Source organism: Phasianus colchicus, chromosome 3, assembly GCF_987193195.1.
Source record: "Phasianus colchicus chromosome 3, bPhaCol1.hap1.1, whole genome shotgun sequence".
In the NCBI taxonomy this organism is placed as follows: Eukaryota; Metazoa; Chordata; class Aves; order Galliformes; family Phasianidae; genus Phasianus; species Phasianus colchicus.
This window is the reverse complement of record NC_143438.1, coordinates 49805569-49828446: the sequence shown is the minus strand read 5'-3', so window position 1 is coordinate 49828446 and position 22878 is coordinate 49805569. Positions and strand designations below refer to the sequence as shown.

At 40.4% G+C, this 22878-nt stretch overlaps 1 protein-coding gene across 12 annotated transcripts in view; it reads left to right on the top strand.

The window, feature by feature from the left end:
* ZNF521 (zinc finger protein 521) overlaps positions 1 to 22878 on the top strand; it is a 231713-nt gene that overhangs the window by 90508 nt on the left and 118327 nt on the right. For 11 of the 12 annotated variants that reach the window (XM_031612772.2, XM_090137489.1, XM_090137488.1 and 8 more), the window contains one exon: positions 5143 to 8495. In XM_031612772.2, the coding sequence (XP_031468632.1) occupies positions 5143 to 8495 (3353 nt within the window). Of the gene's footprint in view, positions 1 to 5142; positions 8496 to 12268; positions 12596 to 13641; positions 16578 to 22878 lie in introns of those variants that run through there. The other variant, XR_016465140.1, reaches the window with a different exon arrangement.

Genomic DNA, 22878 nt, shown 5'->3' with positions numbered 1-22878 from the left:
GGGGGGTGTCGATCAGCTGAATGGCTGTGCTTTCTCCTTGGTTGGGTCCATTCTCTTCAGCTTTTTGCCAGCTCTGTGTTTCAGTGTGGAGGAAAAAGGATTTTTCTTGCAGGATGGCTCAGACCTGGGAGATACGATTTCTGCTTCCTCCCTTGCACAGATTACATTTGTAACCTGAGGCAAACTGCTCCACTTTTCTGTGCTCCAGTTACATGAGCAGCAAAACAAGGAAAACAGAAAACTTCTTTTTATAGGATATTGAGAATATTAATTAATCTGTATTTGTAAACTCTCCTCTATCAGAGGAATGTTGTATACTATGATGCATAAAGATTTGACGACATTTTCTCCAGGAAGGTGACCATTTGTCTATAGGCAGCAAAAATATGTTTAAATCCTACAGTAAAATAAGGCACGATAAAGCAAGTGCCCGAAGCGTATTCCAACCAAAACGTGCCTATGTCATAAACCTTCCTGGTGATTAAATAACATTTTTCTGAAGCGGTACTGTTATTTCAGTCAGCAGCACTAGGGAAAAAATCACATTTAAGACTTCACAACTACTGAGGTTGGCACATGAGCGGCTGGCTGTGAACTCCACAGAGGTGCTTTTGTGCTTGGATGCTCCCCCTTCTTCCCTCCCCCTTCCATGGGATAACTCCTTCTGGTATTACTTCACTTTTCTGTTAGTGAGCACTTTCCCCCATAAATATGACTGAACAGGTGTTACTCTGCTACTAACTGAGTTTCCAGCTGTCCTCCTCCAGCACAGACCAGGCAAAATCTGTTGTTTAGTCCTATTAGACAGACTAGAGAACTATCAAGCCTGAGATGGAGGTCTTCCTTGCAGGATATGGTAGTTTTGTTGCCAGAAGATGGTCAGGAAGGCCTGGCTGGCTAACAAAGACAGTCCTTCAGCTGCTGGGTGTAGTTCCAGTTTTGCATCCCCTTTGGCAGCAACACAGAGACTGCTGCAGTGTGGCCAGCCAGCAAAATTAGGAAATAAGGACCTCTTTTATTTACTCAGGCTGCTGAATCATGGGCATTTCTGTCTGCTTGGAGAAAAGTCAGGCAGCTCTACTTTCCACTGGAAGTCTCAGGAGTGCTTGGTACTTTCATCTCGGAGTGTTCGCACACTTGTTTTAATGTGCTTTATGGAAATGGTGAAACTCAGCAAGTACAGTTGGTGGAGAAAAACATCTGCACTAACTATTCACACACATTTGCATCTTTAAATAGACTTTTAGGACTTTTAGCTGATTTCCAGTGAAGTTTTTCAGCTGCGAGTGCTAGAGCTTTCTTAGAGGCAGTGAGTGTGAAGTGACTGGTTCCAAAAATTAAAAATTTACATGGACACGTTAAGTGCATCACACTGAAACTCAGAATAGTTGCCATGACACAGAAAAAGCATTTACGGTAAGTAGCACTTAGTGAGTGGCAAAGGATAAAGAATACGTCGATACAGAAAATATATTTTAAAACTCCATAAACACTCTGTGGTGTACCTGGAACACTCCCCTGCCCCCAGATAGTTGTATGCCACTCCTGGGGACTTGTATCTGAATTTCATCCAGAGTATTCAAAAACAGCTTGTGATAACACTTAAAGTCAGTATTTGTAATGTTGACATAGCTCAGTGGGTAGGTGTCTGCTGATTTATATGCACATGGATGTATGCAGAGTAGCAGCAAACTGTTCGTGTTTTCTATCAGAGTGACTGGCAAAAAGGGGTTGGGAGTCTTTTATCTCATCGTCAGGCCAAGCTTCACCCCCAGCATAAAGTCAGGCCTGTGTGAAGTGCCCTTGGAAGGGGAAGGGGTGGGGTCCCCCCATCCGAGCTTAGAGCCTGTCGCTGCTCACTGAATCCCACCTTGTGAACACAGCCTCAGCACGTGGTGGCACACGGTGGACTACAGCCAACTAGAAATCAGTGGTTGCGTGTGGTGCAGCATCCTCATGGGGGAAGGGTTAGATCTGCTGTCCTCAGATCCATTTCTAGACAGTCCCTCAGCTCACATGTGAGCATGGGGAATGTTGTGAGTCCATACTGCACCACACCATTCACCACGCTCACATACAACAAAAGCCAATCTGCAGCAAGGCATTCCCCTCATCAGCAGGAGGAAGGACCCTTCATAGATAGTGGCCGCAAGCCCTTGATGTGAGTGCATGCAAAGGCCCTCCTTCTGGAGCAGCAGCCACCTGGGGGTAGGCTGGGAAGCCATGCTGGCCGCCCTGTGACACTCATGCACAGGAAAATCCTGTTGTCCTCCACGATATGCTGTGCAGGGTTCCCCAGGCCTGGCTGGGAGGAAGCGGTTCTTCAGGAGCACAGAAAGGTCAGATTTTCAGATTTCAAGCAATAGGAATGGACGCTTAGCTAGTGGTTTGCTCTCTTCCTTTTTGCTTGAAGAATAGTGCTGTGCAGGATTAATATGGGCTTGGATTAAAAACCCTAACAGCAGTGTGACATGCAGAAACACTGGTGTTTGCTGGCTCTAAAGTAAGAACTGGCTCTGTGCTGTAATGACACCATTCCTCCTCCACTGTTTTTTTTAACCTTGTATAAAAGCTAAAGGAGAGAACCCAAGCAAATGAGGAGAATTGGATGGGGGAAAAGGAGTTCCCATTGCTTGTCCTGTGGTCATGCTCAGCGCTCAATCGCAACCCTGCTGCCAGTCCCATGTCCCACCGGGGCTCACAAACCAAAGGGAATAGTTGTATAAGAGGTAAAACCAGGCAGGCAGTGGCCACAAGAAGAAAGTGATTTACTACTGTGTCAGTGATAATGCACCATTTATAATGCTTACTATATATTCCTCTAAACATTTATACAATAATACATCATTTTTGAATGGGATATACATTTTAATACTAAATTTGGTTACAAAATATGTGGCCTGGGCATTTGCAGGCTATTTTTCTTTGTTCAGTTGCTTGACATAAATTTCTGTTTATCATCTGGCAATGTCCATATATAAGAAATATATTTGATTTTTAAAGGACAGAAGCTTTTCCACTTAAGAAACCTGGCTGAAAATGTTCATTTGAAATAAAATGTAACAAAAGTTAACGTTTTTTTCTATGAGTAATTTTTCCAGTGCTATGATCATTTCCAATTTTAGAGTCAAACCCAGCAATTTGAAAGGGCTGTACACAGATTTGCATCAAAAGTCTCCCATGAATATTCCAGTCATTAATGTACCAACTTGAAAACTCAACTGTCTGGTATCATTTAGTAACTATGACAATAAGTAATGTTGCTTTAGTACACTGCAGATGATAGTACTTTTGTTGGAGGAAAGGAATTTTTGTTTAGTTTTTTTTCTTAACAAAACTGACACCTTCGCTTTCAGTTCAAATTTGGGTTGCTTAAGCTTGGGATTGCTTTTTTATTTAAGTATAACTAGTGTAGATTCATACATAGATAAACGCAGATATGTACTGGGGTACGTGTGCTTATGTGTGTGCATGCGTGAGAAAGGTGAGTGCATTTTGTGAACCTCCCCCCCTCTTCAAGAGGTAAACAAGAGGGTAAAAAACATGGAATTTCAGCTTGTGCTGAAAAGCATTGTGTCAGTGGGCAAGGATCCAGGAATGGTGTTTGGTTGTTTTCTCAGAGTTCGATGGTTACCATCTGGCATTGATAGGGAGATGGTGTTGTCATCAGTTTCGAGATGCAGGAAAGAAATGAATACTCATCTGTTTCCTGTGGATAAGCAAGACGTTGATCATCTAGTAAAATCTTGTTACCTTAAAGAAAACAGGCTTGGAATTTGTTTACATAATGTACACCAGCTCCAATTTTTATGTTAGTATAGTAGTTTCTTTGAGAGAAGGATGGAGATGTAAAGAAAAAGCATTTTTCAAGAGCACCCTAAGACATTTTTCAAATAGGTTTATCTTGTCTCTGCTTTATTACTGTAATTAATTTTACTTTTCAAAGGAAGAAAACCACGAAGTGTTACCCATGGAATGGAATAAAATGATTATTTGATTTAGAGTGGTCTTTCAAGCGTTCTTAAGAGTTGTGGTCACTGTAGCATAGTAGTTCATGCTTAAAACAAAAGGTGTAAAAATTGTAGAGCACACCTGGTTAAAAAAACACCAATTATGACTTGCCCTGTGTAAAGGTGAGATAGCTAGTTTAGTTTATTGTCTGGCTAGCATTCCTGTTTTGTCTTTTCCTTGTTACTCATAAATCTTTCAGCTTTTATCATAATTGTTTATCATTTTTCCTGTTTCCAGTTTTCCACAAGTTGGTTTGTCTGTGATCACCTCACAGTACAGGCTCTGCTAGACAAAGGAAGTTCAGCTGGCTGAGGCTTTTGCAAAAAGGAAGAAATGGTGGGCAACCTCTTGAACTTGAAAAAGGAAAAAAAAATGCTGTTCACATTTGACCCTTGTGAAACTTTCTAATTTTCCGTCAGCTTGGCTGTTGGTTTGTTAGTTTGTTTTGAACATTTGATGATCTAGCTGCCAGCTTTCAGGAACTGAATTGCGTAGTTATTGGAGAAATCTGGTTGCACTTTATTAGAGAAAATGTTACCATTTATACTGTTGCCCGGTTCCTTCTCTGTAATTTTTCATATTAGTGTTTTGAATAACACTCAAGACTCTCTCACTAATAGCCTACATTCAAAATCAACTTCAAGAGAAAAAAAAAAAAATTGAGACAAAGCAGAGGGAATTTTTTTTATTAAATATTAGGAATGTGGGTTGACTATATTAATTTTAAATCATTCCTGTAATATTTTCTCCTTTCCTTTGACTCTTCGGATGCTCACATAATATGCAAATCATTTTCCAATGGATACAAAAGAAACATTAAGTATATTAAAATCTGCATTTTAATAAATGTGTCAGTGTATAATACATATTCTGCAACTGAGAAAAAATGATAAAAAAGCAATAAAAAGGTAATATAGGCACAGAACTATTTAATAACTTTTAATGTTTTACAGTCGGATAAAAATAAATGTGGTCTTGAAGCTGTTTGATACAGGTTTAAGAAATACCCTAGTCTGAGTTTAATACGTTTTGGCTCTTTAGGAATAGCAGGTCTGTGTTGTTCGTGTGCATCTGATATCTCCTTTGACCTGCAGGGATTAAGCTTGTGGACATATTTCTTTTTCATTTCAGATGGAGTGGATGTTGAGGATGACCCCACTTGCTCATGGCCAGCATCATCACCTTCCAGCAAGGACCAGACTTCCCCAAGCCATGGAGAAGGTTGTGATTTTGGTGAAGAGGAGGGAGGCCCAGGGTTGCCCTATCAGTGCCAGTTTTGTGACAAATCGTTCAGCCGCCTCAGCTACTTAAAGCACCACGAGCAAAGTCACAGTGACAAACTCCCTTTCAAATGCACGTATTGCAGTCGTCTCTTCAAACACAAACGAAGCAGGGACCGCCACATAAAGCTTCATACGGGAGACAAGAAGTATCACTGCAGCGAGTGTGATGCAGCATTCTCAAGGAGTGATCATCTTAAAATTCACTTAAAGACTCATACGTCCAACAAGCCATATAAATGTGCCATTTGTAGACGTGGATTCCTGTCATCTAGTTCGCTGCACGGCCACATGCAGGTTCACGAGAGGAACAAGGATGGCTCTCAGTCTGCTTCCCGGATGGAGGACTGGAAAATGAAGGACACTCAGAAGTGCAGTCAGTGTGAAGAAGGCTTTGATTTTCCTGAAGATCTTCAGAAGCACATTGCGGAATGTCACCCTGAGTGTTCTCCTAATGAAGACCGATCTGCTCTTCAGTGTGTTTATTGTCACGAACTCTTTGTAGAGGAAACGTCTCTGGTGAATCACATGGAGCAGGCTCATAATGGTGAGAAGAAGAATTCATGCAGCATTTGCTCTGAGAACTTTCACACTGTGGAAGAGTTGTACAGTCACATGGACAGTCACCAGCAGCCAGAATCATGCAACCACAGCAACAGCCCGTCATTGGTAACTGTTGGCTACACCTCAGTCTCAAGTACCACTCCAGATTCCAATCTCTCTGTGGATAGTTCAACAATGGTGGAAACGGCTCCCCCTATACCAAAAGGCCGTGGAAGGAAGCGGGCAGCTCAGCAAGTGCCAGATATCACTGGTCCTTCAAGTAAACAGGCAAAAGTTACCTACAGCTGCATTTATTGCAACAAACAGTTATTTTCCAGCCTTGCAGTTTTGCAGATACACCTGAAAACTATGCATTTAGATAAACCTGAACAAGCCCATATCTGTCAGTACTGTTTGGAGGTATTGCCATCTCTCTACAATCTGAACGAACATCTTAAGCAAGTCCACGAAGCTCCGGATCCAGGGCTGATTGTTTCCACCATGCCTGCCATGGTGTACCAGTGCAACTTCTGCTCTGAAGTGTTCAATGACCTCAACACTCTTCAGGAACATATCCGATGTTCTCATGGATTTGCCAACCCTGCTGCTAAGGACAGTAATGCGTTCTTTTGTCCCCATTGCTACATGGGGTTTCTTACAGATTCTTCTCTGGAAGAGCATATTAGACAAGTCCATTGTGATCTTAGCAGTTCCCGTTTTGGTTCCCCTGTGCTCGGAACCCCAAAAGATCCAGTAGTGGAAGTGTATTCTTGTTCTTACTGTACAAATTCTCCAATATTTAATAGCGTTCTTAAATTGAACAAGCATATCAAGGAGAACCATAAGAACATTCCTTTGGCACTGAATTACATCCACAATGGAAAAAAATCCAGAGCCATGAGTCCCTTATCTCCTGTAACGATTGAGCAGACCTCTTTAAAAATGATGCAGGCAGTTGGAGGTGCTCCTCCTCGTCCTGCAGGTGAATATATTTGTAATCAATGTGGTGCTAAGTATACTTCCTTGGACGGTTTTCAGACTCATTTAAAAACACATCTTGATACTGTCCTACCAAAACTGACCTGCCCTCAGTGCAACAAGGAATTTCCAAATCAGGAGTCTCTGCTGAAGCATGTTACCATTCATTTTATGATCACCTCAACCTACTACATCTGTGAAAGCTGTGACAAGCAGTTTACTTCTGTGGATGACTTGCAGAAGCACCTACTAGACATGCATACATTTGTATTCTTCCGCTGCACCTTGTGCCAAGAGGTTTTTGACTCCAAAGTCTCTATCCAACTACACTTGGCTGTGAAGCACAGCAATGAAAAAAAGGTATATAGATGTACATCTTGCAACTGGGATTTCCGCAATGAGACTGACCTACAGCTGCATGTTAAACACAACCACTTGGAGAACCAAGGCAAAGTGCACAAATGCATCTTCTGCGGTGAATCCTTTGGTACAGAGGTGGAGCTGCAGTGCCATATTACTACGCACAGCAAGAAGTACAACTGCAAGTTCTGCAGCAAAGCTTTCCATGCCATCATCCTGCTGGAAAAGCACCTAAGGGAAAAGCATTGTGTTTTTGAAACAAAAACTCCAAACTGTGGAACGAATGGGGCATCTGAGCAGGTTCAGAAGGAAGAAGTGGAGCTCCAGACCTTGTTGACAAATAGCCAGGAGTCCCATAACAGCCACGATGGCAGCGAAGAGGATGTGGACACATCTGAGCCTATGTATGGCTGTGACATTTGTGGAGCAGCTTACACCATGGAGACTCTCCTGCAAAACCACCAGCTTCGAGATCACAACATTCGGCCTGGAGAAAGTGCCATAGTGAAGAAAAAGGCTGAACTCATTAAAGGGAATTACAAGTGTAATGTGTGTTCTCGAACATTCTTCTCTGAAAACGGGCTCCGAGAACACATGCAGACACACTTGGGACCAGTGAAACATTACATGTGCCCAATCTGTGGCGAGCGGTTTCCATCTCTTCTGACTCTTACTGAACATAAAGTCACACATAGTAAGAGCCTGGATACCGGAAACTGCAGGATTTGCAAGATGCCTCTGCAGAGTGAGGAGGAATTTTTAGAGCATTGCCAGATGCACCCTGACTTGAGGAACTCTTTGACAGGGTTCCGCTGCGTGGTGTGCATGCAGACTGTGACCTCCACGTTGGAACTGAAAATCCACGGCACATTCCACATGCAGAAAACTGGAAATGGTTCTGCCGTGCAGTCTACGGGGCGCGCACAACATCTCCAGAAACTGTACAAGTGTGCTTCTTGCCTGAAGGAATTTCGTTCAAAACAGGATTTAGTGAAACTTGACATCAATGGTCTGCCATATGGTCTGTGTGCTAGCTGTGTTAATCTCAGTAAAAGTGGTAGTCCAAGTGTCAACATCCCTTCAAGCAGTAACAGACAAGGCATGGGCCAAAATGAGAACTTGAGTTCCATTGAGAACAAAAGCAAGGCAGGGGGACTGAAGACTCGATGTTCTAGTTGCAATGTTAAATTTGAATCAGAAAGTGAACTCCAAAACCATATTCAGTCAATCCACAGAGAACTTGTTCCAGACAGCAACAGTACACAGCTGAAAACACCACAAGTATCTCCAATGCCCAGAATCAGCCCCTCCCAAACTGAAGAGGTAACCCTTTTTATTTTGCTCTTGACACCTTCCATCCTTTTAGAAAAAATCCCCCTTTTTTCAAGTCGTTTTGTCACTTGTCATGAAATTCTTAGGCTGAACCATGTTACATTTCCATCTGTAGCTATTAGCTAGTAATTACTTGCTTCTTGATATGCCTTACATCTTGGATTGAATTGTGCGGAATAGGACTAATTCCAGTCTCCCTAGGATATTGTCTTCTGTATCACTGAGGAGACCTATCTTCATGCCAGCACAACTGAGATCTGGAATCTTACCCTAGCTCTGTTAATGCGTTGGAATCCCCAGCTAGGAGTTGTGCTTACGGCAGGGAGCATTAATGACAGAGGAGTAGAACGCAGTGAGCCAAAATGCTGGCATAAGGGGTAGATTTTTAAAAAATATTTGTGAACAACAAACTGCGGTTGGTTTTTTTCTTTGCAAATTGTGTTGTAGACATTGATTTTCTCACTTACAGCATATTTGGATTAAATAGAAGTGCAACACTAGCCTAAGGTAAACTGGGAAATGCGTCCTTCAGAGGCAGTTCCTTGTTTTACTTTTCTTTCCATTCCCGATGAACAGATTTTGATGTTGCTGAAGCACCTATGCCTGATGAATGAAATCCTGTTCATGCAGTGTGACTTAGAAAATAAATCTACGTTTCAGAAAAAAACAAAGGGTCAAACTCTTAAAAGATCCCATCTGCTTTCTCAGACTCGAGTGACCAAAAAATAATGGTTGTATGGGGAGTAGAAGGGGAAGGTAAGGGAGTCATTTACTGACTGAAGGGAATCTGCTTTATCTCTGATCTTCAGAAATATTAGCAATAGAATGACTGAGAGTTACTATTTTAGTCATGGTATTTTGCATAATAACCTATTATAGTTCAGGAAGCTTTAAAACACAGCACACACAAATTAAAAGAAATAATAGCTTTTGTTTCGAAAGAGCTTATAACATGTAATGGTGCAAGTGTGTAGTAACCCATCACTGTGAATGCATATGGATACCCTGTGGTTAAAGAGCTGCTCTTCCGTCTCTTTCATCACTCCCTATTTGTGAGCCCATCTGTTGGGCAAGAAATCTCTTAGCCTGTCACCCAGTAGACATGTGCAAACTGGAGGGCAGGGGGGAGGCAGAGAGAAGGTGGAGTGATGCATGAGGATGTGTGGTTCAAGAGGTAAGTGTGGAGCTACTGAGAACATAGCTGGGAGGAGGCCACTGAAGCAGCACAGGACCTGGTGTGTTACCAAGAGGAACACTCCAGCTGGGAGATGAAAGTGTAATACCAGTCAGGATGCATCCACCAGAAAGTGACTCCATGCTTTTATGGCATCTGCATCTCCAGTGTGCAAGCTGGGGGTGATAGGTGATGCTTGGGGAATGGGATGTGTTGCGTAGTTAATGGGAGGAGCAGTTTGTTAGATTGAGAACTGCAAGTCTAAGGAAAACATTTTCAAAGAGGAGAGAAGAGGAGTGGCTCCCATTATTGTACTTTTAGGCCACTGATGGTCCTGTAGTATTGCTGCTGAGTAGGAATCACCGAATGACCAGCTACAAACTTTTGATAGATTCACAATCATCCTATTTTCTTTTATCTTTTCCCAAAAGACTGCTTGATATCTCTCTTCCCAGTCATTCTGGAAGCCAATTCCTGCTACCTCAAGCATGAACAGAATCATACATGTTAAGACAGTTAACAAGATAATGTGTTGCCAATTTGACTTTCTCTTGCTTGTAAACTAAGGAAAATGAGATATAGGCATTCTCTGCAGTGATATAAGGTCAGTTACCTTCAGTGTCCTCAGGGAATCTTCTTGTACTTGGATCAGGTATAATCAGCGTTTTTGTATCTTCTGATTGGTCTCATGTTTCTTTTCTTGCTTTTTTCATTTTTTATCTTAGAAATGTATGTAAGATGAAAAAGCCTTTTAAACTACATCAAGATTTTTGAGTAGAATTTGCATGCTTCCGAATCACCATTTGCCTTCTGCCTCCATTCAGAGCTCTTAAACTGATTTTTCAGTGCCTGTGGTTTTTTCTTCACATGTGCAACCTAGACTTTCAGATTCTTTTCTCATGGGAGGCAAAAAGCTATCAAGTTCCTGATAAAGCATTAGTACTTCTGGAAACTATAAATGCATGTTTATAAAATCTTGAAAGATAATTTAATTTTCTAACAGATATTATTTCAAATTGTAGTGATGCGAATGTTATAGCAATGAGAATCAAAATTCAAAGTGGTAATGCAAAGATGTTCAACACTATAGATTTGTTATCCAGGCTGAGAGAAATGAAAACATAAGCATATAACACAAACAGTAAAAACAAATTGAGTTTCTAAAATTTATTATTAGTAAGTGGCTTTGGTCCTGCACTGGAAGAATATTTGTCGAATTGAATGAGGTACTGAAGAAAGCTATTTAAATGTGTTATTTTGGAGAAATTTTAAACAACAAAAAAAATCATTACATTAAGGAGTGAAGGTTCCATTTGCATTATTTATAGTTGTTGGCTTGAGTTGTGAGCTTCAAGTAAATAATAGTTCACTTCAGAAGCAAGAAAAATCTAAAGTAGTTATCAGACAATTAACAGTACTGAATACCCTTCGTTACTCAGTTAAAAGATGACTGTGCTAAGAGTGCTAGAAGATACCTTTTTAAGATAAAAGAACATTAAACACATGGTTTCTGCCTTCTTGGCAAGAAGAAGGTCAAGTATTCCTATGCTTAAGCTAGAACACTTTCCTTTTTAGTCTGTACAAAATAACGTGATAGGATGTGATTGTACTATTGTCTTCAGACAGACAGACTTGAGACTTGAACAATTCAACTGTGGATAGATGGCTATTGAAAGAGCTTTTAAATTAGTAAACCCCTAATTTATTCTTTGAGCTTAATGAGATGCTAAATTCAGGCTGTAGATTTCTTGTAAAAATCCTAAATTATTGCAAGTATGCTGTTAGGCTAGAATAATAATCTTGGTGATACTTAATGTTTAAACGTGAAGAACAAGGTTTAATGTGATAGTGAATTGAGAACTAGACAGATTATTTTCCTGTCACTCGTGTGCTTCGGCACCTCGGACAAATCCACTTGAACATCTCTTCCTCACTTTCCTTATTGAGAAAATAATTTTGATAGTTTCTGAAAATGCATTGCCATGCTTAATTACAATACATTTTCTGCAAAGGACTAGGAAGATAAAAAGCAGTGTTCAAGAAAAGATGTGCAGCTTTGCCTCTTTTGCTCTTCTTCGCTGTGTTGCTGTGCACCTAATGAGAGAACTGCTGGCACAGCAGAAAGGTGTGCCTTTTCTTTTTAAGCTTCACAACTTCTGTACACTCAGAACCATACCAGCATAACAGTTCAATAATAATTATACTGCTAATTGCTTAGCAGGCAGGGGAGGAGGGTGTGGACTTTATACCAACAGTTCATTGGTAAAGCTAATCTGGTGGTAGTGTGTCCTTGTGAGCCACTGTGCTCAGTTTGGGGTCCTGTTGATAACATCCAGAGTAGATGCTCAGCAAGCATAATTGCTGCTATAAGTAGCTAAAGTTATGTATCACTTTTTTTCATGAATGTGAAGCTCATATGAATACTGTATTACCTGTGGCAATGCAGACAGTCCTTCATTAATAATACAAGGACATTCTGGGTTTTCTGGTCCTGAGAAGAGAAGGGGCAGTGTAAGCACACTACTAAATTACCGCAGGAATAAAGATGTTTAACTAGGTGTTGCAAAAGACTTACAAAAATTCACTGTAGCAGAGAATCAAAGTGCTGAACAAAGAAGAAAAGAACTAGCAACAGTGAAGACAGCTGAAGAACCGCAGTGAGAATCTGGGGCTGTTCTCTGTCCCGTTGTGGTTGCACAGAGCTGTATGCCAGGGTGGGCATGTCCCAGCAAGGAGCACCTAGCACTGCACAGCACCATTCTGGAAGGAGCCATAAAGGTGCAGGCTAACAATGAACTCATGGAAATGGGAGTCACAGAATTCAGGTGCTGAAGAGCTGGTGGCTCAACGAATCTCAACGTATCTGACCTCAGATGAATCTTGAAATGGTATCTCTGGGAGCACGAATGGCATTCAGGTAGGTGTACTGTTTTACTTTTACATTTTTTTTGCCCCTCTTTATTCATGGGCATTGAATCTATACCTTTCTTACTGTTCTTCCCCTCCATTCCCCAAGACTGCCAAACTCACAAAGACATAACAGGAACTGCCTTTCAAAGTAGTTGGTTTGTTTCAACATCAGGTACTGGCAGTCAGAAGCAGAAAGAAGAGAGGAAAAACTAAGCAACCAGAAATGTTCCCAAATGCATGCTTCTGGCAGGGCAAGCAACTGCATTTTAGCAACATAAATCACTGTGCTTTTAACTGAAGAAATGCTTTGAAATCAATACTCATGCATTTAATTGAAATACATAAAGAAATTAAAATAATCCTCCTCATCAGCAATCCGAGCTGATCATTTGAATTACAGGATTTTTGTGGATAAGCACATAGACTTGTAATGTAAACGTTGGGTTTCCTGTCAGTGGATCCATGCCCGTGATTTTCATGCTGGATTTTGGATTCAGGGATGGAAAAAGGTAGAAAAGGTTTGTTGCTGGCACAAAGATTTGTAATTGAAAGAGTTTGTGGAAGTAATCTGTAGCAAACATATTTTCTGCTTCTGGAGTTTCAGAACAAGCTCGCTAAAAATACAGCTTCACCTTCTGGCATCATTTTGACATTGTTTTCATGAAGATAATATGTGGCCATATGTATTTTTAGTAAGGGCTACTCTGTTTTTCTAGACACAGAAGGCCACCTTCACATTACCATACACTCTAATTTCTGGTAGGTCCACTGCCATGGAGTGGCTGACAAGATAGCATTCTCCTTCTCTTTGTCTTTACACTTTCAGTAGTGATCTATCAGATAACTCCTCTGCATTTAAGAAAGATGGTGTTATTTATTGTCCTGTTGCTATTAATCCTACTGAAGTTAGGCAGCAAATTTCCCACCTTTCTGCATTCACCAGTTTGTGAAAGGAACACCATATGTTAATTGGGAGCTGCTAAACAGTAGTAAGTTTTTTTAGTTTTCTGTCCACTGATCATTAAAATCTAATGCTGTCATGTTGTTTCTCAGATGCTTCAGCTAAGAAATTCTTCATACCTTTGCATCGGAGGAAGAAAGGATAACTTGTTCTCCAAACTTTTCAAGAGTTCCAAGCCAAGATTTCCATGAAACAAGGCAGCGGAAGGAGTGCCTCCTTGAAGAAAAGCAGATTAACAGGAGAGGGACACAGGAAAATAGATGAAAACATTAAGCAACTCTAGAGAGGGTATATGTAAATGTATTTGTGTCTCATAGAACTTCAACAAAGTTTTATGGAACAAAGTGCCCTAAGATGTACACTCCTGTTGATCATCTGGGCAGCCCACTGTTTTCATGGGACTTTCCTCATTCATGTACCTGCTGGCCAAGTGACCAGGGTAACATCACAGTTTCCCTTCCACACAACCTCAGTGGAAAATCAACAGTGATGAGTGTTAGTACTTCGACCTCAAAATCATGTAGAAACCACAATAAACTTTCTCTTTTTTTCTAGCCTGATCATCTTTGGGAACAAGACATAGGAAATCATGATATGTGTCTTTTTGTCTCTTTGTATACTACTAGAGAGTTCTCTCTCTTCCCCCTCCAACTTTTGAACTATTCTTGCCCAATTTCAACAAAAACATTATAGCTGAGCAGGAATATTAAAGTCTATAGAGTTTTTACAACTTTGGTGGAAGAAAAGTGACCCAGCATATCATCTGTGATAGAAACCAGACAAGAAAGAAGCCTTTTAGAGATCCAAACCAGGAAGATGGCTTTAACTGAAGTTCATACCTGGTTTCTCTGCAAAAGTCTATCAGCCACAAGACATGAAGCTATAAGGAACCACAATCCACTCTTTGTGGTGATTACACAGTAACTTTTAAACTGACTAAATGTTTTGAGAAGTGCTATTTGGTTTTTTTTTTTTGTTTTTTTAATCAGTGCTCAATAAAGCTATTATATGCAATGTGTGTATTATTTATCTCACACACCAAACATGACACCCAAATTTGTCACTCTGTCATGAGAAACATAAAATGGGCTGTTAATTTAAAATGAATGTGCATCCCTAGTACTGCTTGTTCCATAGAGTTGTACAAAATGAACATAAATGAACCACCTGATAGGTGGCATCATGGAGAGTCCTCTTGTTTGACCTATGTCTTTGTGAAGACTGGTGATTGATCTTAACTCTAGTTGGTTGTTCAGAATCTTTGGATACTTTTTTTCCTTCCAATCTCATTTCCCATTTATTCTGTTTACTGCATTCTTTTACAGCTGTAGATATGACAGCAGAAATGTGTGTCCTGTCAACATTAGTTGTTGCCATGGGGCATATCAAGGCAGGAGTCGGTGGGCACAAGTTGAAATACAGGGGCTTCCATGTGGGTAACTGGTACAGGTTGCCCAGAAGAGGTTTTGGAGTCTGAGTGCCTAAACAGAGGACTGGTCCAAAATGGCCTCCAGAGATCCCTTCCAACCTCAGCCATTCTGTGATTCTGTGGTTTCCAGAGTGCTTTTGGCCTGCCTACCAGATGTGCATCTGTGTTACCTTGTTCTCTCTTGGTGGTTAAACCTTTATTGCTAGTATAGATGCCATAAGTCAGGGAATGAAAAGATGGGGCATCTCACTACAGTCCTACTAGTAACAATGTGCACATCAAAGAAAAAAAAACCACACAGTTTGCAGTTTTTATTGGAGACCTAAGTTCATTGAAGTGAAGGCCTCACATGCGTTCATTGATCATTCATATCGCCCATGAAATGACTTTGAAAAGCCCCTTAAAAATATAGCCTCTTAGAAATGCGGTCATTAAAAGTCGCTTGCTGCTTGTATACTCAAAAGCAAGGTGGAAGGTAGGAGGGAAAGAGACTGTTTGTCCCCTTTGGTCATGCTTCCACAATTTTGGTATCCTGCATAGGATAGTGTTCCTCTCTTGCCTGTTATCCAGATTCAGCTGTATGCAAAAAGGCACACCTAATGGCTTCTTGTGTCTGGAAGGCCTCCTCTTCCCTCTGCTTTTTCTGAGAGGAAATAGAATGGTTCACCAACAGAGAACGATCTGAGATTCCAAGCTTCCAAATTCCTTTTTCCACCTTCATTTCCACTGCTACAACAGTCCTCTTGGTTTCTGTTCTGATGGCTGAAGTAGGTTTGGTGCGAAACTAGGAATGTGGCTGTCTGCACATGCCAATCCTGAAGCTTTCCCTGACAAACTCACAGTTGATCCTTTCTGCTGCTTGGGCCTTCTTTTGCAGGCCTAATAAAAGAACGTCTGCAACACCTGATGATTTTTGTGAATGCTTTCTCTTAACCTTACTTCTGTTTTCTTCTAATCCCTGCTTCACAATTTCATAGTCCATATAATGGTGGTCTAGACAAGCCTAGACATATGGTATTCTGTTTCTGAAGTAAATCCCTTGATCTCTTTTTCTGTTAGAGAATGGTAGATTGAAGCCCATGAACTTATTACAAGATGTACCTAAGAGGAACTACTGGAATTTTAAGACGTAGTATGAAAGAAAAAGATTATAAAATAGGACAGAGGGAACTGTGGGAGGTTCCTGTAGTTCTCTTAGAGGAAAGCAAGTATGTCTTCACAGGAAAAACTGCCAGAGACAAACCGTTGTGGGCAGCAATGAAGACTGACTCAGTGGCACGCTTGTTTTGCTGGTACACCACTTCCTTGGGCAGCTCTGCTGCCGCTGCTGAGGTTTGCCAACTGGGCGTGCAGTCAGGCATCACTGCAATGTCAGCAGCTGTGTGCCCGCTCAGACGCTACTGGTATATTTGTTAACATTGATGTGGCCTAACAGTATCCATACAGAGTGGTGCTATAATCACAGTAGTATGATTGTGGAATTCAGTTAGTGGAATATTTCATAGTATAGGCAAGCTTTTGTATAGTTCCAGTCTTGTGAAGTCCCATTGGCTTCACAAGTGAAGCCTTCACTTGTGAAGTCCCATTGACTTGCTCAAGTGCAGAGCTAATTGCAAGAGAAGGATCTAAGGGGTTTAATCCTTCTCCTGATATTTCAATGAAAATTAATTTCTTATATATTATGTATGAGTAATATATTTCTGTTTGTACATTAATATTAATGCTGCATATTTTTGAGCACAACTGTTCAGTAGGACGGAATTATGCTCGTAAGTAATAGCCCAGAATTCTTCAGGAATAAAGGTTGAATTGAAAGTGGACAAGTAAGAAAAAGAAAAATGTCCCAAGTCTCGCTTTAGAGACTGAAATTAATTGTCATTAATTTTCCATAGTGTGGGAGAAAAGTGTTTTTAATGTTCAAATTAAATAAACAAAATGAGGTGTATAAAAGGCCCCCAGTTTTGCCTTTCTGTTAAAATCCAGAGAGCTTTTACAAAATTTGTGATGGTGAAAAGAGACAAAAGAGTATTCTCTTGTGCGTACTTGCAAACTATTAATTTTATTGGTCTACATCTGTTGCTGATTGTTGGTGAAGAAAGTAGTGGCTTTATTGAATGGCAGTCTGTCTCAGTATGCCTTTTTTTTTAAACAAAGGGAAAAAAGAACTAGACTTGAAAAAGCCCACCAGCAATTCATCAGCCTACTCAGAATATCAGCTTTTTGCATCTCAGACCTGCCAAGTCATGCTCTGCTGCCTGTGCTTTGATGCCACATCATCTGCAAAATTATCAGTGCAGTCTCGGTTGTAGTATCCCCTTAACATCCATAGCCATGTAGCTGCTCTGAGATTGAGATGTGGAATGTGAGGATGCCTCTTGATGGGTTTGCAGTTCTGTCTCTTGGCTCTTCTCTCTCTCTTATTTGATTTTAAGCGCAGTCTAAGGAGACAGAAAGGGGGAGGAATGCTGACCTGTGGGGCCTATTGTAGGGTACTTACTTTAGCAGGGGGGTTGGACTTGATGATTTCTTGAGGTAACTTCCAATCCCTGCGATTCTGTGATTCTGTGACAGGAAGTTCAGTCACACAGCAAGCTCCAGATTCCTGAGAACTGCTCAGCATGTGCACTTGCCATGTTTTGAGGCCCTGTCTCACCCTGGATCAGGCCCTAGGATAGAAAATCAGAAAAAAGCATATTTGTTTTCCACATCCCAAATCAAATTCATGGTACTTACAGCTATTTGTAGTTACAAACTATGTAAACGTCATAGGAAATAATCAAGAGAAAATAAATGCAAGACACGTGGTGCCAGTTTTGTAGTCCCTTTTCTGTCAGGTACCCAATTTTCAAAGACGTGTAGAGAGCTAAAGGATTAGAGAGTTTGAAGGGAAGAGATGCATTTTTAAAAGTTGCAAGACGTGTTTTCTGTATAGGGATGTGAGACATTGCAAGCTAATGCACTTCATCAGCTAGAGGAAGAAAAGATTTGTAACTAAGAGGCACTGAAGACAGCTATGATTAAATACAGCATCCTGAACGCAAAGTTGGAAGACAGGACAGCAACTGTAAGGCTTCAAGTAGAGAAGGAAGAACTGATAGACTGTTGTGTATTAAAGCAATGAGTAATCGCTGTGAAAGGAATTTCAAAATGTTTGTTCTCCATTTATTGTTTTTTTTTTTTTCATATAGAATTGACTGTCTTTTCTCTCTAAACATGTTTACTCAGATCCCACTATACTTAAGACCCCAATAAACAAAAGCAGAACAGAAAAATTTTCATAAAATCTTTATAAATATATTTTTAATGACAATCAGGAAATACTAGTTAAAGGGTGTTCTATTAGCAATGAGAAGAGTTAGCAATTAGTTCAGAAAAAATGCAAGCTGACAGTGGCCCATAAGCAAGATAAATAGCTAACTATGCAGTGAAACTGTCCAACATATGCTTAGTTCTTTTAGAGCTTAAGGTTGACAAAATAAGCATCCAGGAAGATAGAAAAGAAATCCTCAATTAAGGTACTGTCAAAAATAATCTGAGTTATGATGAAAAATGGCTAAATGGACAAATAGGCTGGGACCATGGTTGCTCTTGTGCCTCACGCAGGGCCGAGCACGCTGCTAACGCTTAATGAAATAATAATGTAAAAAATCAGCTGGCAGCATTAGGAGTTAGCACCAGCAAGTTGCTGTAGTTAGCGTGCAAGTTTTAACTTGCTTTTGCAAATGATCTGTTGGGAGCACAAACACATAAGCTATTTGCTTTCTCTTGTCAGATTACCTTTCTGTTAGTTTAACAGGTGGAATTCATTCCAATCTGGATTTAATGTGAGGGAATGTGGGAGAGAATGATTAGTCTGGGAGGGGGAAATCAGAGGATGTGGGAGGTGTAGGGTTACTCTTTTTCAGCAGTTGCAAGTTGACTTGGCTGTATTGTTGATCCATTCCATCGTTCAGTGCTAATACAAAGTGGAAAAAGCCTTGAAAATCCCCTTTACCAGCATCACACGGGTAAGCAATGTATCTGGTTGTAAATGGGAGGTTATTGTGATGATGACCAGGTACACATCAAAGTCATTTTCAATGCTAGAGACTATTGCATGCAGGAGAAGTCAGGATATAGTACAGAATAAACTTGGGATGCCTGTAAGTCTGTAAGCAAAAGGGGATGGAAGGATTACGCATGAAATTATGGGTTTGTGCATTTGATTTAGACAGTGAGGAGAGAAAGTAGTGACAGAAGAACACCCAGAAATTTTTCAGATTTATCAAAGGGTAGGAAGTATTGATTCAGAAAGGGAGGATCATGTCTAAATTTTTTGCTAAAGAATGTAAACATTTACCAGAATCTTAGCAAAGCTTTTGATAGAGTATTGCATGAAGGACTAATTTATTCGGTTGATACGCGTGGCATAAGAAGAGCTACTTTGTTTGACTTAAAAAAGAAAAGCAAGACTAGCCTGGATATGGATAGCATTGAAATCTTGTGAAACAGTTAAGGTTGGAGGGATGTGAATAATGGAAAACCTTGAGAGTCACTACTTGCATGAATTTTTCTGAATTTATGCAGTGTATCAGTAGTCTGGAAGAAAGAATAAGTAGTGAAGTGATGAAATTCAGTGGTAGTACAAAACTGGGGAAATGTCAGAACAAAATAGGCATGTGATAAAATTCTGAATGGCTTTGACAAGGAGGTGGAACATGAGCAAATATATAGCATATGCAGTTCATTCTCAAGTAATGTAATGAGATTAGGAAATAGGAAAAAAAAAGAAGAATGTATGGGTATCTAAGAGTCACAGGACACAGAAGGCTACATAGAAGGACCTTCTGAATAGAACTGTGAATCCTCTAATAGAGGAGTTCATACAGTGTTCACTAGTTGTCTGGCTTTTAAAAGGCAGAGTTTTTATTTTTAAAAGCAAATAGAATTGTGGATTAAATTCAGGTACCAATTGAAAGACCGTACTCCTGGGCCACTTATAAAGGCAGCAAAGCCTATTTTGACATGACATGGACACTTTGAGAACCTTTATAGTAAGGAAATTCTGAAAACTGCAAAGTGACAAGTGCAGATCAGGACAATAATTAAAGGTCTAGGTGACATTAATTATTCAGAAGGTTAGAGAGACACATGCATATGCTCTGCATGGATTGAAGGCCCTATCTGAAGCTCATTAAATGTAGTCACAGAGAAGCTTTGCATGCTGGAAGGCTTTAAATCAGCTCTGAAATCAGTAATGAAAAAGAACAAGAATGCAAGAGGCAACGTGGCTGCCCAGTGCTTGTGTGAGTCATCTAGTCCAAGCAGTTGTTCTTCTAGAACAGTTTTGAATGGCCCCAGCTGTGACTGGGGCCTCAGATTTGCGCTCAGCATGTAGAAAATGAATTGTCAGTTGGTTTCTTGACAGGAGGGGGTTTATGAATGATTGTGAGGTTGTTTATTGAGGAGTTGTTTATTTTATGGAAAGGTGAGGCTGTGGTGATGTAAGAAATAAAAAGAAAACATTCAGACGTTTTCAGAATTCCATGTGATAATGTGTGCATCGTTCTTCTCTGGAACATATCTTTGGAAATTTTGCAGCAAGGCACAGTCTAGCACACTACAGCTGCTCCTGATTCCTTATTGGTGCTGCCCAGTGTATACATATGGAAATGTGCTGGCCAGCTTCTTCTGTGGCCCGCCATTGCTGGTATGACATTAGTCTAACAGTTAATGTGTGTCGGTTTGTATTTGTGCTTGGAGAGGGGAATGAGAGCGCTGGCATGTTTGTCTCTGGCAGAAGGCTGATGGGTGTCCTCTAGCAAATGCAGCTGTGGCAGGTTAGGATGCAAGTGCCCTGAGCTGTCCACCCTTCATCTTCATGTGGAGCTGAAATGCCCTGGGCAGTGAGCTGGAGCAGCAAGGCCTGGGTGCCTGCTATTCCTGCTGGGCCTTCCTTCAGTGACTTGGGCAGAGGGGCAGTGAGCTCTGCTGGGGCTCTGGTGCTGCAAACAGCTGCAGCAAGGCCACGCAAGGACGGCTGTCACAGCCTTCGTTGCGTCCTGCCTTACAAAGGGTTGCAGACAATTGAGAGAGTCAGGTGGCTCCTTCAGTCATGACCCAATTTTATTTCTATGCGATGCTACGCTGGCACAGCAAGGCTTCTTGCCTGGCAGGGGAGATGAAGCTGCCATTCTCCGAGGCTCCTTTCCATCTTATACCCCCCAGGTTTCCCCTTTATGGGAACACAGAGTGAGGAGAGCTCGGTCTCCCCTGGATCTGACTCTGGTAGGGAGCTGGGAACGGCCATGGGGCACAGCAGGATCCAGGAGCCCATGTAAGCAGTCATGAGTGCTGCTGGTCTGACAAAGCCTGTGATGTACTAAGATGTAACTTGCAGTAAAAAAGAGCTTCTTTAGAATGTGAAACGTATGGAAATAAGCATGTGGGTTTTGTTCAACATGGTGTGAAAATGTCTGGGTTTGATCACTTTGAAAATCTAAGAGTAAATGGAATTTATTGAGTTTGCTTTTAAAATCAAAACTTAACCAGGAACAAGTTTAGACACTTTGAGGTGAATGTGTCGAGCTAATAAAAGTTGATGTCAACATTTTAGAATATGTTCAGAAACAAAGAAGAACTTGGTTTTGATCAAGCAGCAGTCACAAAAAACATTCTTTCCTTCATGATAAAAAGAAAACCTCTGTGTGATTTTCCAAATGTGTCAGATGACTTGAAGAGGCTAGCAAGTGCTAGTAAATTATTGTTTTTGGTTGTTGTTAAATGAGTTTATTTTTTTGCATGAAACTTCAAAAAATCCAGCCTTTGTATGTTTTGCCATTATGTACATCAGTCATAATTTTCCAACAAATCTTGACATGCACTCTGCATTACTGTGCTAACAAGAGAAAAGACCAGCCATTAAGTTTATGTTTCTTTGTTTTTGAACAAAGTCACATATCAGGAATAATGCTAGGGGTATGCTAATAAACAATATATAGTGCCAGTCATCAGGGAGTAAGAAATATTTTCTAACTAGTTCTAAAGGGAAACGGTGTTTTTTAAAAAGGGAGAGTGATTGTTATTTATGCAATATTGTTGTTCTATATGTCAGCATCAAAAAGCACCTTGTAAAGAGCTTAGCATAATAAATCTTTGATCATGATTGTCATTATTTAGAGGTCTTTGATAGATCTAGATGTAGTGCAGTAAGGTTAAATTTACCAGCGTATAATAGGAAGACCTTGGACTGCATCTGGATTTCTACCTGTGTTACCATTGTGGTCACACCTGAAAAGGAGGAAAGACTTGTATTTGTTTTTAACAGCAGGTTTTACAAATTGTAACTGTAAAAATAGTCAAACTGAGTCAAAACTAAGTCAAAGCAGATTAGTTTTGCGGGTGCCCATTCATTTTATTTGTCTGGGTAAGGATTTAACTTGGTTACATTTCAGGAAACTTAAGCTGGTTTAGATGTGGAAGAGCAGAAAAGGCTTATGAGTGTTTCCACTGAGAAGAGGCATGATGTATTTTGTTACTGTCACGAAGAAAATTAAAATATCCTCTCTGTATGAAAGCAATAGGAGATTTGTAAAGAGAAGCCCACAGGAACATTTAATTTCAGGGCTGACTTTGATTAGTCGCTAGTTTTACAGTTAACTTGGTAAGAAAAAGATGACATACATTGAAAAAGCCTGTATGTTCCTTTCTAAGGGCTTCTAGTGGAAAGATGCTTAATGAATGAGCTCTTGGTCTGAGACATAACATCTAATTTTAGATAAGATAAGATAATTGCTGATAAGAAATCCAGCAATGCTTTAATAATGCTTAGAATCTGGGGAGGAAAAAAAAGCAAGATTTTTTAAAAAATGTAATAGATGATACCAGCTGTATAACACTCTTAGAAGTTAAATGTATAAAA